Genomic DNA, 16271 nt, shown 5'->3' with positions numbered 1-16271 from the left:
AAATACTTCTTTAATGTCTTGACTCTAACTCATGCTATCAGGATTGTTCAGTGAAAAATATGGGGAATGTCTCTAGAGTGTACATTAGAAGCTGGGCTCCTTCATCTCTCTTTGTGCCTTCATATGTGAGAATGTCCTGGTTTTTGCATGTGCTGAGAGATTAGTAGCTTCCATTAAAGATAACTTGCTTATTTGACTACAGAGTCTGCCTGAGGCAGGCATTATTATTTTGAGATTGTTTTAAGACATTTTGGATTTCTTTTTGGTGCTAGCAGAAATTTGTATTAATTCCAGTCTGGAATGCTGTGTTTTTTGAAGAATGCTTCAGTTCAGTGAATTGGATGGTGATGTACAACTCCCATTTTCTTCACAGAAGTGCTGAGCCCATTGGCACCAAAGAATGTTCCATACAGTAGCAGTTTTGATCATCATTAGTCTCCAACTGAGTGAATTGTACTTGTCCATTTACTTCTCCCTCTGTAAATATGCTAGAAGAACTCAGCCATGGGGAAAAAAAAAGTATTAGAATAAAGTCTTTTCCTCATTTTTTTTTCTCCAAAGTTTTTTTTTTTCCTTCCTATTTAGATTGGGGAAATAAAATTGTTTAGTAAAGAAAATAAAAATCCAGCTTTGAAGTTTTACCTCTTGCCCAGTGCTCTTGCATTGGCTGTGAGCAAACCCCATCACAACCTCTCCCTAATAACTCCAGTTAAGGGATGTGAGGGGATTAGCCTTGGATGGCCTGTGCATCTGCCACTCACTGACAATTTCTCTTGCCTGTGTTTTTCCTTTTTATTTCCCATTTTGAAGATGGAGATGGATGAATGTCTCACAGATGTGAAAGAGCTGGTAGGAATCACTCTTTGTGCCTTCCATGTCTCTCATCCAGCTTTGCTCTTATTAAGAGTGAGAAAAACTTTGGTGTTCTTGCAGTCAGAGCTGTTACCAGTTTGAGGGTGATGGGTAGAGCCCTTTAAAAGGAGTAGGGATTTGCACAGACTCCACATCATAGTCTGCTAAACACCATCTTAGAGAATTACTCTGATTTTACAGCAACAGTACATCTGATGTCACAAAAAACTTAGTGGTGCATACTGACCAAAGAAGCAGTCTAATGTAAAGTGCATCTGGAAATTCACTCTTGTTGCAAGCCTGCGAATGAGTGCCAGATAAGCAGGGAGGGAGATAATAGAACAGAGCATTTCGTTAAGCTTAAGGATTCTCAAAGAACATTTGAGCTAAGAAGGGAACAAAGATGAGGCTGGGTCAGGCAAGGGCTCTGCCCAGCCCCAGGGGCCAGCTGGCACATCAGAGGAGCCTGACAGAGCCCCAGGAGTGGGGAGTTATGCAATAACTTGCCCAGAGGGAACACTTAGCCCTAAACAGCTGGGTAATCCCAAAAGCAGGAGGTTTTATCTTTCTAGGTTATATTTATTCCAGCTGTTTATATAACACTGAGTAGCTGCTGCAGAAAGGTCGTTCTCTCACTCTTGAAAACAAATGTTGTAGACAGCCATGTGAACGTGGTGGCTGTTGCCATGTATGATGCTTAGGCTATGACCCGAAAAACACGGGGACAGATCGCAAGCAATGTTATGGTGCTTCTGGAAAAAATGCCATTCAGTGACAGCGGGGAAGGGGAAGTAGCAGCTGGATGGGGAAGTATTGTGGTGGGGAAATACCAGTTTGAGAAACTGGTCTTCTCTTTGAAGATTCTCCTTGGAAAGCAAGCGCTGGCTCTGCTCAGCTATTGGATTTAGTATTTGAGTCTTTGTGGGTTAGCAAAATACACTTATAGGGCTCTTATATGCAAAATTGTGCATTCCAGGAATAGTTAGTAGTGAGTAAAGTAAAAACAAATGCTATCTTAGAAGAGAAGCGAGTGCAGTTGCCCTTGGTGCTCACCTGCCCTGCTCAGGAGCAAGAGGACTCATTGAACTGGAGAGGTGGCATCTTCAGAGCAGTGTTTACATTTTCCCTCTCAGCCTTCGTGTGAACTTAGCTAGTTTTGTCCAACTATAAGATGGACGAAACTCTTCAGCTCCTCTCCGGGGCCAGCAGCACCTCCCAGGCAGAACAGAAATGTGTGCTGGTTACTTCAGAATTGCTGAGAACAACAAGAAGCCTCCCAGTTTGGTGTCTTGCTAGTAGTCACGTCAGTGGCCACACTTTCAAAGAGGCTAGAGGAGCACTATCTATAACCAGGTACCCAGCTGAACCTGCACCTTATATGCTTCTTTACAAGTGATTGCTTTGCAGAAGTGTGCTGTGCTGTCACACTTGTACACCAAGGGCTGAAACCCAGACACAGTGATGTGGGGGGTAAGTTCTGCTGAGAATTTCTGGGTGAAGTGACATGTTATTTCTGTGCAAGTACAGCACTGTCTGCTTTTGATCAAGGCATTTCCACTTGAATCCCAAAGTTGTTTCTGTTCATACATACTCAGCAGCAGGACCTTTTAAGACATATTTTCCCTTTCCGCTTGATGCAGGGATGTAAATACTTTTTTCCTTCCTTCACTTGTGCTCACTTTGTGCTGCTCTGTGTACTTGCAGAAGAAGTTCCTGATGGCGAACAGGATACTGACAAACTGACCAAGTCTCCACCTCCTCCACCTCCGCGGCGCAGTTACCTGCCAGGTTCAGGACTAACCACAACGAGATCAGGAGATGTCATCTATGCAGCCAGAAAAGAGGCTGCTGCTGTCAAGGTTTGCTGATTCAGACTCTAGGCAATCAGACTGTTGATGAGTGACTGGCACAGAGAAACATTCCCAGGCTTGGGCTGTGTCTATAAACCACAAAATACGTTGAGACAGAGCTACGTCCTGGAGAGCTACTGAAACTGCTTACCAGGAAACACTACTGTAAGGCCAAATGAATAAGTAAGGTTTGATCAGTTCTGTTTACAGGCGTCTTGCTGCTCTTATCTTCTAGCAATGTAGACAGCAAGTTGCAGGCTGCTTTTGTTTAGAATGGTAAGAAGATCAAAAATAAAAAAGCACGCCTTACACGGATAGGAAGATCAGCTCTGATTTTAGACCATTTTTACAGAAACATTGCAAATTAGGTTCTCTTCCCTGAAGGAAGTGGAGGGAAGTCCATGTTAGGAAGCTTTTTAATCTATGAACGTGCTGTCACATCAGCAATATTGGTTGCTTTTGAACTGATGAAGAAGCAGTCTCCTTAAAAAGGAAGAGGGACCTTGCAGTAGGGTTGGATTTTCTGTGTTTGCTTTGCATCAGGAGGTCTCCAACTGTATTGTCTGTCTGTGCTTTCTCACCCCCTTGTAGGAATGCAGTGAAGATGCTGGGCAAATAGCACAATCCAAAGCCCCTAAAGAGGATCAGGCATTGTCTCGGAGCACAGGGCCTGCTGTAGCATCAGCTGCAAAAGATGAAGAGGAAGAGGAAGGAGATAAAATAATGGCAGAATTACAGGTAGGTCCTTTGGGTTGCATATGAAGACACCTGTGCCCAATATCACTTGTCGGGCCTCAGCACGATTTCTAGCTCAGAGCATGAAGGAAAGTAGGTGTGCCAGTCTCACCTGGTCCCACTTTATTGCAATAGGTGGTACGCATTTTGTAAGCACCACCCAAATTTTGTTCAAGAGGTCTGGAGCTGAGAGAGTGGTCAAAAATGCAGGGGTTACCACTGGAGAATCTTACACACATAGATGGGACAAGTGAAATATTGGTGTGCATTAGGTGTGGTTGTCCCTGGCCTAGCATTTCTCACTTAGTACGAGACTGGCAAGGTGCTGAGAGCCCGTTATTCGTGTTAACACTGGTGGGAACAGAGAATATGGGGTCTGCTCCTGGCAGCTTGCACTCACTTGTTCTGTTCCATGGTCCAATGTTTCCTGCAGTGTTTGAATATTGAAACATTTGCTGTTCCCTGTTGTGTGAACTGGTACGTTACTCTCCCAGCGCCGTAGGAGTAGTGCTCTCTTGCTGGTCATTTACTTGATAGCACATGGGCTGCTTTCGTTCAGTGATGGCGATGCTGCAGTAAAAGTTAACTATTCCAGCCACCATGAGTGAGTTCCAGCTTCCCAGGGGCACCCTCTGTCCTTGTCCATGCCCACATGAGGAAAGGAGACATGGATCAGCTTAACTGTCTGTAACTTCTGTTGTTGGGGTGTTTCAGAGCACTTGTCATGAAATGAGATGATGCTGCTGTCCACCTGCAGAAAGGTGGATTTTGGTGCTGCCCAGGGAATGTTTGCAGCGCAGGAGATGTGGATATTAAGCAGCAACTGTTACATGTGGTGGGTGCACCCTGTTCACCTCTTACCTACCAGTGCTTCAAACAGCTAGTTTGCAGGTTTACCTGCAGTGGTTTACCCTTGTTCCCTGTTTGTGTGCTGATTGCTAGTGCGACAGGAACACTGAGACCAGTGAAACTGTCACATTGTCTCCAGTCTCCAGGAAAGCAACCCAACTGCTTTGTGACTGATGACAATGAAATGGAGGTTCAGGTCTGGAAAGAGGGGCTGAGGGGAGCTAAGGAAGACAAATAGACGTGGTAGCTCAGCAGGGAATGAGCTACATTTTTAGAAAGTGCAAACTGCTTGACCCAGGAGTTACAGGCTTGTTAGTGTGATATCATTCATAGGCAGAATGATGGAAAATCAGGTACAAGATTCAGTCAGTGAAGAACTAAAGGACAGATGTAAACAGTTATGCTAATAAACACAATGTAATGGAACACAGATCTGTCAAAACAAACAACACTTTTTACTCACCTAGCAGGTTTTGCTGCTGAAACTGAGTTGTCTACCTGTAAACATTTTTGTAAGTCATTTGATCAAACATCATACAACATTCTGATAAAAACCTGGCACCATGGAGTATACAAAAAAAAACCCCAAAATCATAGGACAGTTGAAAGCTGTTTGGGTCTGAAAGCTTTGTCTTTGAAGCAGGTGTTTACAGTCAGGTCCCACAGAAACCAGCTGCGAGCCAGTGCCACTCTGTATTTTCATCAATGGCCTGGAAATGCATTTAAAATCCTTACTGTTTAAATCAGCTTAATCAAAACTGAAATATAAAGTCCACATGAAGAATGACAAATAATAGGCCAGACCACAACTGCATGTCTTGGAAAGCAAGAGGAGTTGTGGTAACAAGTTGATGGGAGGTCCCAGGTCAGTGGTGTTGCCATAAAGTTAGTGTCTGCTTTGGGTGCAGATGTGACAACAGGGAGTGTTTTTATCTCTGTACAGGATCAATGAGTTCAGCACTGGGTTGCTGCATCCATGACTGAAGTGTCCATGTGTCCCCTATTTGAAAAGGCTGTTAAGAATATGAAGGTTCAGGAGAGACTTGAGTACAATGTGGAGGTACCTTCATGGGAGGTACCTTTTTAATCTAGCAAAAAAAAAAAGGCATACTAATATCAGCTGCTATAGAACAAAATGTATTTGGGCACTGTTGTAGGTATTTCAGAGCAAAAGTGATAAATAAATACATTACCAAGGGAAATAGTGTCTTCTTCATCACTTAAAGTCTGAAGGACTTTGAGGATGGTTTTGTAGATGGTATGCCTCACTCAAAACCCCATCACGGATCTCACAAATGGGAAGCTGGGGAAAGTCCATACCGTGTGTTATGAGGAGTGAGACTACTTGTTCTAATAGTTTCAGATCATCTTAGGTACTCTGGTCTGTACACACATAAAATGGGATGTGATGGAAAACCAGAAGAAACTCTACGCCTTGATTTTTGCACTGGATTTTTTTCATTATTATTATTACTTTTCTGATTTTGCATAAAATACAATACATATGAGGAGTACAATATTTAAAGAACAGGCTTGGTTCTAGTGTGTAATCAAGGCTATTAATTTCATGAGAGTTGCCAGGAATTAAATAATTTCCCTTATACATGGTATACAAATACAATCTTGCATGTCACAGTGTGTTTGACTCCTGGAAGCACTCCTCCCTCATTCCCCTGGCTGGCAGAGATGTCCTGCCTGTACATCTCACCCATGGCAGACTGTGCCATTAGAGTCCTGCAGAAATCCTGGTGGCGCACACTTGGAGCCAGCACTGCGCAGTGGTGGCAGTGATGGTTCTGCTCCTCTGGATCTGGGAGCCAGATGAAAACTCCAGGCCATGCCCTGGGGTACATGCAGTGGGAGGCCAGTGGCTCACAAGCCCATATATTGGGGTGTTTCCAGACCAGGAGGAACCTGAAGTGGACTGTCACCATCTGGAGCATTAGTGAGGGCTGTGGCAAAGACACATTTCCAAGTTTTAATAGCCATTTCTGTGGGGAGAAGTGGGGTTACATAGCTCTTGCATGATGTGAGATAGACAAATCTGGGAGCTGGGTAGACAGCAAGGGATGGGGAAGAGATACTAGATGCCACCTTCTCTCATTTACTGGATGTGTAAGGCCTACTGCTCTCACCTCTTCCTCACATTTCTGCAGGCAATGTATAGATTGCTTCCAGATGAGAACGTCTGGGAAAGAAAATCTCTCTTTCCTCTCTGCTTGTCCTATCCAGGGAAACAGCAACCTCCTGCTAATACTCACTGGGAACGGAGATGAGAAGGCATAAGGGAAGCAGAGGAGAAGTGTTTGGGGACAGTAATGGAGTAAAGAGAGCTGAGCTTTGGGATTCATTTATTTTAACACATAAGACCTTAGGTTTAGTTACTAAGTGATGTGTGGTCAAGGCCAAAATAAATCTGGTGGGGATTTTGAGGAGATACCAAACACTAGGAAGTAGGTACTATCACAAGCCCAAAGTTTGTTATGGGCTTCATGCTTAAGTTTGGATAGTTTGCAGCACCTCTGTGTGCCCTCGTCTCCCCAGGTGTAGAACCAAAAATCAAGTTTGTCTTGCTGCAGGGGACATTGGGGTCAGTGTGATGAATTAGAGTGCGGTCTTGGCAGATTGGAGGATATGCCCTATTTGTCTTAGTCTGATAGTCTAAAAATCTCTGTTATCTCATCAGCTTGTAAATAATACTGTTGAACTGTGAATGTTGAAAACAAATGCTCTCTTTGTAGTAGGTCATCTCCAGACATTTCTGTAAAACAGCTACTTTGGTCTCCTGATAACCTGCAGTATTTATTTCCTAGGCTTTCCAGAAGTGCTCTTTTATGGATGTAAACTCAAACAGTCATGCTGAACAGTCCAGAAATGATACACATGTTAAAGACATAAGGCCTGGGACTTTAATGCATCACAAGGAAAAGAAGGTAACAAGTGGCATTTGTAAACATGCCACTCAGTCTTGGCCTAACCTTCTTTCCTTCAAAACTAATCTTATATCTTGTGTCCTGTTCTCTTTAACCCCCACCCACCACTGCCCAGTGGTTTCTTTCCTTTTGTCTCAGTATGGCTCAGAAACACTCATATGGAACGTTATATCAATCTATATTATGTGTCTCATCAGTAATTATACAAGGGTTGCAGGAAGTTTTGTGATTCTGTGAAATCAAAATTAAAAGAGGATCCATCAGTTTCTGCTAAGGAGATGTTCATACTCCTCGGAACATCCTGGCAGTGCTGGTCTGGCAATGGATGGTGAAAGGCATCGCTCCTAGCTTTGTTCTTACTTTGAGGAGAAAGAGTGATTTCTCTCAGTCTCAAGAGCCACTTTAGAGAATTTCTGCTTTATTTTGATTCATTTGTTGGTCCTAGAAATAGTTATTAAATATGCAGAAATGCCATTCATTTTGTGGGAAGATAGAGTCAAGGTGGATGGGCTGAATTTGCCCTTGTTCTGAAAGTTAATGCCCAGGATTCACTGCTGGGTGATGGGACTTAGAGGAGATGCCATGTGTCTGGGGCCATCGCCAAACTGGGGTGAATTTCACAGCTGTGTCTGGACTGGGGTTGCCATTTGAGTTGATTGGCCTGAGTGGGCAGCCAATGTGCAGGAGGAAGAAAAGGACAAGTATTTCTGCTTTTGCAGACCTCTTTTTAAGGTTTAAGAATAATGAATTTAGTCATTGCTGGGTTTAGGGAATCACGCAGGCATAGAAGCTTGTCAGCCATGTGCCAGTTTGCAATGAAGGGGTTATGGCTCTCAGCCCAGCATTTCAACTTTGGCATTTTGTGTGTGTATGCAAATTGGAAATAGCAGCAATGCCTTCTCTGATGTGGCATCATAAGTTGCTCCTCAGTGATTTTATGGCAGACATTGCACTTCAACTTAATTTAACAGAAACTGAGACAGGGAGAGAGAAAATGACTTTGCCAGGTCCCTCAGGCAGAGGAGAACCCAGCTGCCCTAACCACAGTGAGCTGCATCTGCATAGGGCACTGCAGCTGTGAAGCACAAGGTGACAGCTAGATGGTGGTCTCTGATGTATTAGTAGCATCAAAATCCATATGTCCCCCAGAAGGTACTGCTGGCAGGTCAGGGTTTTGCACACAAGGACTTGGCTTGGAGCTGCCCAAACAGCAGCTCTGGTCTAAAGCTGCAAACACCTGGCTGAGTGAAAGTGCAGGTTCACAGGTATGAGTAAAAGGGAAAAATTGCTGTATTGTGGAGCGTGTGATAGTGTTACACTAAAAAAAAAGTGTGAATGTATCTCTGTTTGTCCTCATCACTGCTGGTGTTGGAATGAGAAGATCATCATACTGTTGCACGAAAACCTGGGTCACCACTAAGACAGTGCACATCCTGTAGCACAAATGTTTCTTTGAAAGGTGCTGCCAAGTAGTTGCCATAAACTGCTATTTGTTGGAATAACACAGAGCCCAGGAAATTAGGGGTAATGAGATCTGGTTTTGTCATCTGACAGGAAAGAATGTTTATTGGCTTTAAATATGGAGCCTTATGGTCATGATAAACTCATAGAGGAAATTAAGTTTGTTTTGGTTTTATTTTAGTAGAAAGGCAGCAGTTCCTAAAATGGTGATATATTGTACCATGACACCACGAGATGTTGCACTGATGCTTGGAACAAGACATGGAATTTGCTAAAAAAGATACAGAGAAATGGGGATTCAGGCACTGAGTCAGCATATCCACAGGCAACCAATGCCATTAGATGGCCTGACCTGATTCTGGGGGCTCTGACACGTAATGGGACTGGAAGGCGCCTACCACTTAGCAAGTCTGGGCTGGAGGTGACCGTGAGCCCTGGTGTTGTTCTGATACCAGCTCTCAGCAGCGAGTGCGGACAGCGTCAGCCTGCTCACTGATGCCTCACGGGCTGTGACTGGTTTAGCGTGGCCAGCAGGTAGAGGGAGGTGATTCTCCCCCTCTGCTCTGCCCTGGTGAGACCCCACCTGCAGTACTGTGTCCAGCTCTGGAGCCCCTAACATAAGAGGGACGTGGACCAGCTGGAGAAGGTCCAGAGGAGGGCTGCAAAGATGATCAGAGGGCTGGAGCACCTCTCCTATGAGAACAGACTGAGAGAGTTGGGGCTGTTCAGCCTGCAGAAGAGGAGGCTCCGGGGAGACCTTATAGAGGTCTTCCAGTACCTCAAGGGGGCCTACAAGAAAGATGGGGAGAGGCTGTTCAGTAGGGCTTGTTGTGATAGGACGAGGGGTAATGGTTTTAAAATAGAGGGAGGTAGATTTAGATTGGATGTTAGGAAAAAATTTTTTACAATGCGAGTTGCAGAACACTGAAACAGGTTGCCCAGAGAGGCAGTTGATGCCCCATCCCTGGAAACATTCAAGGCCAGGCTGGATGAGGCTCTGAGCAACCTGATCTAGTCGGGGATGTCCCTGCTCCTTGCAGGGGGGTTGGACTAGATGACCTTTGAAGGTCCCTTCCAACCCTAACCATTCTATGATTCTGTGATTCTATGGTTTGTCTCTTCGCTCCTCCTGATTTAGAAATATGAGGGATGTCAAGGTGTCCGTGGAGCAGCTGCACAGCCTTGTAAGCCTTTGTAGACATGTGGTGATTGTGTGTAAAGTTTTTCTGTGTAAAATCCTCAGACAGTATGTAAGAAAATACCACATGAGATGTAGAAACTATACCTCGTGAACCTCTGTATGCATGGAGAGTACATGCCCTAGCCAGCCCGTGGATTTCTGTACCATCACTCATTCACCTCAGCTGGGAGAGTATCCTGACTGATCTCCTGCACCTCTGGGTGCTCATATAAGTACAATCTGCCCTTCTGGTGTGTTAGGAGTCAGCTTCTAGTCTCAGGCAGTATCGGCAGTAATGCTTTTGGCTCGCTACCTTCAGGCACTTGAGGCCAGATCCATTTCCTTCTTGGTGAGCCAGCTTTTGACTGTAGATTTCTCTCTTGCTTGTTTGTAGGCATGCTGTCTCTTCAGGTTATTTCCTCACCCTGATGATTAATGTTTATCCTAAGCTGTCACTAGCACTTAGGAAACCACACCCCAAAGAAAAGCCTGGTATTATGAAACAGCATCTCCAGGGGATCTTATTTGAGAAAGAAAAAGGTCCCCTTAAATTTACATTGCTGGGAATATACTACTTTTGAGCTAGTGGATGACCCCTCTGTGCTGTTCGGAGTTGCTTCTGTAAATGAATGTAGCTCAAGGTTTCATTCTGTACTTCCGTGGGCACTGCAAGGTGCCACTGGTAATTTTGAAGGAGTACTTTTAAGCTGCAACAGGGATTTAGAAATGCTTAAACTGTGATCATATTAACTGTGATGGAACAGTGCTGCTCAGTTGTGAGCAATGTCAGAAGCAGCAAAATGTTGTAGTTTGAGAATCAGCTTTTACCTGTACAGAACTTCCCTTCAAGGCTCGCCGGACCCTCGCATTTGGGGCTCTGGTGAGCTAGCAAGCCGCAGCGCCCTGCTGTCAGCCCTCCACATCAATCTCTCATTGATACATCCCAGCAGAACTTAATCAGATACTGTGAATCTTTTCAATTTCAATCTTACACAAATGAGGGACTTTTTAAACTGGAAAGGAAGTGGGTCAAGGTAACTCTGTGCTGGAAATAAGATAACAAGTGTGCTTTTGCATACTCTGGAGGCCTTGATGAGACAGGGGCACTAGGTAACGACCCATGCTGGCCACCTGCATGGCACAGAGCAGTGCTGGAATCAGATGACAACTTCAGACATGGCTTTGCAGCAGTAAACAGAGTGGTGAGTTCGTGAGGTCTGCACTTCCCCTGAGAATATAATGATTTATTTTGGGGGAAAAGAAAGAGTCCTGTAAAGGTAACGGCCCTGAATAACTAAGTAATCCAACTTTCCCCCTTAGGTGTATGGGGCTACAACAGGATCTCCCACAGATAGTGACCATCCTAAAGAGAAGAGGGAAGGGAAAACTGAAGAAGAATTGGGTTCTGATTCATCCAGCACAGCTGACAGTAAAATTGGCTTTTCAATGAATGACAGTGCTACATTTAGCAAGGGTTTGTTTGTAGACAGTAGAGACTATTCTAAGAAAAACCTCCAGAATATGAGCACAGACGTGTCTGTTGTCAGTTTGACAGAGGATGACAAACGAAGAGGTGCTCAAGATATTTTAGGATCCCATTTGCCAGCTGTTGAAACTGGAAAACAAAAGCCAAACTATGGACTCCCACGAGATGCTCACCAGGGCCTGCTGCAGGGTGAAGCCTTGCAGAGCACGGGCAAGCATATCCCCATCAGCAGCGTTGCACCTCTCGTGAGGCACGCGCAGGAGGCTACGGTGCCTCAACCTTCCTTGCAGGAGCAAGAAGCTTCTGCAGCCAACTACAATCAGGTTGTGCTGAGACCCAAAGTGTCCAAAAGTAACGGTGTGAACAGCATGGAAGAGACAGACTCTCTGGCTAGCTCTCCAAGTGACGACAACCCACCCACAGAGAACATTGCCTTCATGATTACTAAAACAGCTGTCCAGGTCCTCTCAAGCGGGGAAGTTCATGATATAGTCAGCCGTAAAGGTGGAGATGTGCAAACAGTGAACATTGACGCAAAGAAGGACGTGGCATCAGAGAAGGGTATCCCAGAAAATACAGACAGCGAAGAGCCAGTGGTGTGTCTGGACAAAAAACCTGTCATCATCATTTTTGATGAACCCATGGATATTAGGTCAGCTTACAAGCGGCTTTCTACAATTTTTGAGGAATGTGATGAGGAGTTGGAGAAAATGATGACAGAGGAAAAGATAGAAGAGGAAGAGGAGGAGGAAGAAAATGAAGCACAGGAAGTCTCTGAGAGCCAGAAGGAAGAGCCACCGGTAGTTAATGACAGAAAAGCCATCACAGAGTATTCAGCAGCTCACGGTCTCAACGAGCAGTACGTATTTGACCTTCAGCCTTCCTCTGACCCCGTAGAAACCAGACTTCCTGCAGAGGAGGAAAGCACAAAGACGAATTTTAACAAATATCGTCAGATCTATGGGCTAAACACAGATGCAAGCTTGGACTCTACCAATCAGTTTGGAAACAGGCAGGATTCCAAGAAAAAATTTAAGTTCAAATTCCCTAAAAAGCAGCTGGCTGCTCTGACACAGGCGATACGGACAGGAACCAAGACCGGGAAGAAGACCTTGCAGGTTGTGGTCTATGAAGAGGAGGAGGAAGATGGGACCCTAAAGCAGCACAAGGAAGCAAAGAGATTTGAAATCACCAGGTCTCAGCCCGAGGACAGTGACAAAAGTCCTTCTGGGAAGCAAGAGGGACCCTCTGGAGCTGCAGTGTCCCTGTCCAGGACTGATGAAATTCGACAGAGCACATACCGAACGCTAGACAGCCTTGAGCAGACTATAAAGCAGCTGGAAAACACCATCAGTGAAATGAGTCCAAAATCTCTCCCTGAAAGCACATACAGCTCTGAGGGAAGCACTGTCCCCTTCTCTGCCCAGATAGTACCAGAGACCCCACCCCAAGAGCTTGTAGTGCTGGATGAGAGCCTTGCTGGCGTAGAGCCCCCTCCGTCAGTCCCAGCCACGTCACGTAAGGTACCTTAGCCCAAGAAATCAAACCTCCAGCTGCTTTCTAAAATCTGCAATAATCACCATTAAACAGGAGGGTCTTGTGATTTGTTTGCTTCCTTTCAGGTGGCTTGTTTGGGCTACCACGAGGTGTCTAACAGCTAATAGACCGTTGGGGTTTTTTGTTTTGTTTTTTAATCTTTGCTGCTGATTGGTGATGGGCAAATGCAGGGGAGCTGGGTCGAATAATCCGCTGTGTGAAATGACAAGCGTCACTGACATGGAATCCAGGCTGATCGGTAGCTGAGCAGTTTTCTCCATTTGATTCTGGAAATTAACACCTGCGGTGTGAAGCTCCTGAACTTTCCCTGCATGTGGTACTGTGGCTTTTTTTTTTTTTTTTTTTTTTTTTTTTTTGGCGCATGGTGTGCAGCCTCCTCTTCAAGCACACAGGTACTGATCACATCTTCTCCTTGTCTCCCCTCCCTGCCCCTTCACTCGTTTCCGCAGGGCTCCAGCGCTGCCTCCCAGACAAGCCGGATGCCAGTCCCCATGGCTTCAAAAACTAGACAAGGAACAATGGAGAAAGCAGGCAAACAGCACAAGCTGCAGGATCCACGCCAATACAGACAGGTAGTTTTACCCTAAGCCTGGTGTTTGGATGGACATTCCGTGTTGTTTGTTATTTAAAAACTCCAGTAACTGACTGAGATTATACCAAATAACAGCTGCCTGTCTTTCGAGTGAGTTCTAACTGGACGTCCTGGATCCTGGGGGCATGATAGTATCTACTGATCTTCTCACCATGCTTGTGCATGCATGTCTGCAATAAAACACCTGCTGCTTTTTTTTGTTGTTGTTGTTGTGGTTTGGTTTGGTTTTTTTGTTTGGTTGGTTTTTTTTTTGTTTGTTTTTTTAAACTTTGGTATTCAGCTGTGATTTTAAGATGTCAACTACCTGTTTACTTTCCCTTTGGTAAATGTGGCGGTTCCTTAGAAAAGCGGGGAATGCTTATGTTCAGAGAGTCTTTACAGGAAGCCTTGGACACTAACCTGTTGTTGTCATAGATGCACATTAACTCTCCGGCCAGACATGTCTGTTCACACATTAATAACCCAGAAGCATGGCCAATGTAGCAACTGGTCTGTAACCCACACACTGCGCCTTCTTACGGAAGCTTGTGGCTCTTTCTCTTTCTCTCTATGCACTCTTCGTTGGGCACTTTGGGGTTCCTACCAGGTCCAGTCCATGGCTGCAAGACTTAGGCCTCGAACTGTTAATTCTTGTTCTCTGTAGGGCTATTTTCCCAGGTCCTGTTGGTTTATCATGTTACTGGCTTTCTGACAAACTGTCTCCTGCCGTCTTTATTTGCAGGCTAATGGAAGTGCTAAGAAAGCTGGTGGGGACTATAAGGCTACTTCCCCTACCCTACCTGCTTCTAAGATCCCAGCCTTTTCTCCCACTTCTGGGAAAAGCTGCTCAGCACCTCCTTCTAGCGGTGACAGCTCTAACCCTCTTAATCCACCCACTAAAACCTCCATTCCTTCCTCTAACCTTCTCAGTCCTCAGGCAGGTCGCATAACTTACTCTACCTCCCTCATCCCCTCTGTCTCTAACGGCTCCTCCAAGTTTCAGAGCCCCACTTACCCAGGGAAAGGTCACCATCTCTCGTTCTCACTACAGACTCAAAACGGCCGGCCACTCCCTCCTTCCTCCTCTACTTCCCCCCCCTCCTCTACCTCTCCCACCTCACTGAACCAAGGTATGAAGAGCATCAGGACAATCCACACACCTAGCTTCACCAGCTACAAGGCGCAGAACGGAAATGCCGGCAAGCCCACCCCATCCACGGCCAAGGAGCCATCCTAAAGGCTGAGCACAGCACGCGCGCAAGTTCACCAAGGCTTTTCTTGTTCATTTTCAAAGAATCTGCAGCCAATATTTTAACAAGGGAACGTAACCATTTTGCTGTATTGCTGGAGGCTTAATACTAATCACGTGCTAAATACTGAGTTACTACACTAGGTTAGAGTGAAGCTTTTTTGTAAACCTGTTGCTGGTGTAATGATAAAAGCGTTTTCTTCCTTTAGGCAGCACCTCTTACAAAAAATGTGTGAAGGTGTGTGAGTGAACTCAAGTGCGTGTGCACAGTGGTGTACTGAGCATGGGAAAATGTGTGGTTAAAACTTTAGTAAGTTGTTTTGTATAAAGCTATTTTTCATTATGGGGACTAGAAGTGAACAGAGATATACTAAAGTGTGATTATACACAACTGTAAAACTGAAACTAAAATATTTTTCTTTTATTTTGGTGTTATTTAGCTTTGTTACAGATTTCTATTTTTGTCAACAAATGTCATGGTTCCTTTCGAGATCTTTTTGCCAAAACATTTTGATACTATTGTAATGTACATTTGAAAGTAGTATGCTGGACAGTAAACCTCTACACCAGAAACAGGACAAGACTGGTCTCAGTGTGTATGAGGCAACTCAATCTATTGCACTGCCATTCAGATTGTATTTAAGAATTTGCCAAGCCAAGAAAAAAAAGAATTAATTGTTTTACACATATAGGTAGTTGCTGATTACTTTTTTCTTAGCTAAATCCACTCTTTTCCTTCAGTTTTATTTTACTGATACTGGTAACCCATTAATGTATTGCATTGTGGATTTTAAAATGTACACTTCTGTACTGTTCTGTATACTGGCAAACTTCTGTACATATCTATAAATATATATAAATAAATAAATAAATACTGTATGTGGCTGGGCACATAGAGTAGTTTTACCACACCAAAGTTAATTTTTATGCATGCTTATAAACATATATGGGGACGGGTTGAAGAAGATGGATATCACCCAACTAGGGAAGGAAGAAAAAAAAAAAGGCAAAAAGCTTGCATAGCTCATGGTTTTGTAAATAAATTTATTTGTATAACACCATAATGTAATATACAGAACTATGATAAGCAAAGATCTTTACAAAAATAAAGGGCTGCATGCTTATATAGTTGTACTTTGTCACTAGTAACTTTTATAACGGTCTCCATTAGCTGTTAAGCCGTTTGCCTGAGAGCGTTAAACCATCCGGACAAAAACTGACTTAATTTTCCCCAGATTAAAGCCATAAGTAAGTAGTAATTTCAAAATGGGGTCTTTCAGATTTACCTGGACAAAAGCTAATTGCTGGAACTCCAGGTCAGAAAACTAGGAAGAAAAAAAAAAAAACAGCCACTATTTGACTGATTGACCAACGTATAATCTTTTCTGCCTTTATGTAATTTTTTTTTTTATTCTTCTTTGTGAAACAGGAAGTTCATGAAAAGTGTGATTTCAAGGCTGAGCCCTCAGATGGTGCATCCCTTGCAGTGAGAGTAATTAAAGAAGATCATAACCATTAACATGTGCCTCGCAAGCACAACAGCCAGGC

General features: G+C 44.2%; 1 protein-coding gene across 5 annotated transcripts in view; it reads left to right on the top strand.

The window, feature by feature from the left end:
• The window catches only part of KIAA1217 (KIAA1217 ortholog), a 186298-nt gene extending 170355 nt beyond the window's left edge, over positions 1 to 15943 (top strand). For 2 of the 5 annotated variants that reach the window (XM_086742157.1, XM_086742156.1), the window contains 5 exons: positions 2557 to 2711; positions 3294 to 3440; positions 7100 to 7219; positions 13353 to 13475; positions 14217 to 15854. In XM_086742157.1, the coding sequence (XP_086598283.1) occupies positions 2557 to 2711; positions 3294 to 3440; positions 7100 to 7219; positions 13353 to 13475; positions 14217 to 14711 (1040 nt within the window). In that variant the 3' untranslated portion in view covers positions 14712 to 15854. Of the gene's footprint in view, positions 1 to 2556; positions 2712 to 3293; positions 3441 to 7099; positions 7220 to 11180; positions 12870 to 13352; positions 13690 to 14216 lie in introns of those variants that run through there. The other 3 variants (XM_086742161.1, XM_086742158.1, XM_086742159.1) reach the window with 3 other exon arrangements.
• The last annotated feature ends 328 nt before the right edge of the window (positions 15944 to 16271 follow it).

The sequence above is a fragment of the Chlamydotis macqueenii genome, chromosome 2 (genome assembly GCF_036417535.1).
Source record: "Chlamydotis macqueenii isolate bChlMac1 chromosome 2, bChlMac1.mat, whole genome shotgun sequence".
NCBI lineage: Eukaryota > Metazoa > Chordata > Aves > Otidiformes > Otididae > Chlamydotis > Chlamydotis macqueenii.
This window is presented reverse-complemented; position numbering and strand designations above follow the sequence as displayed.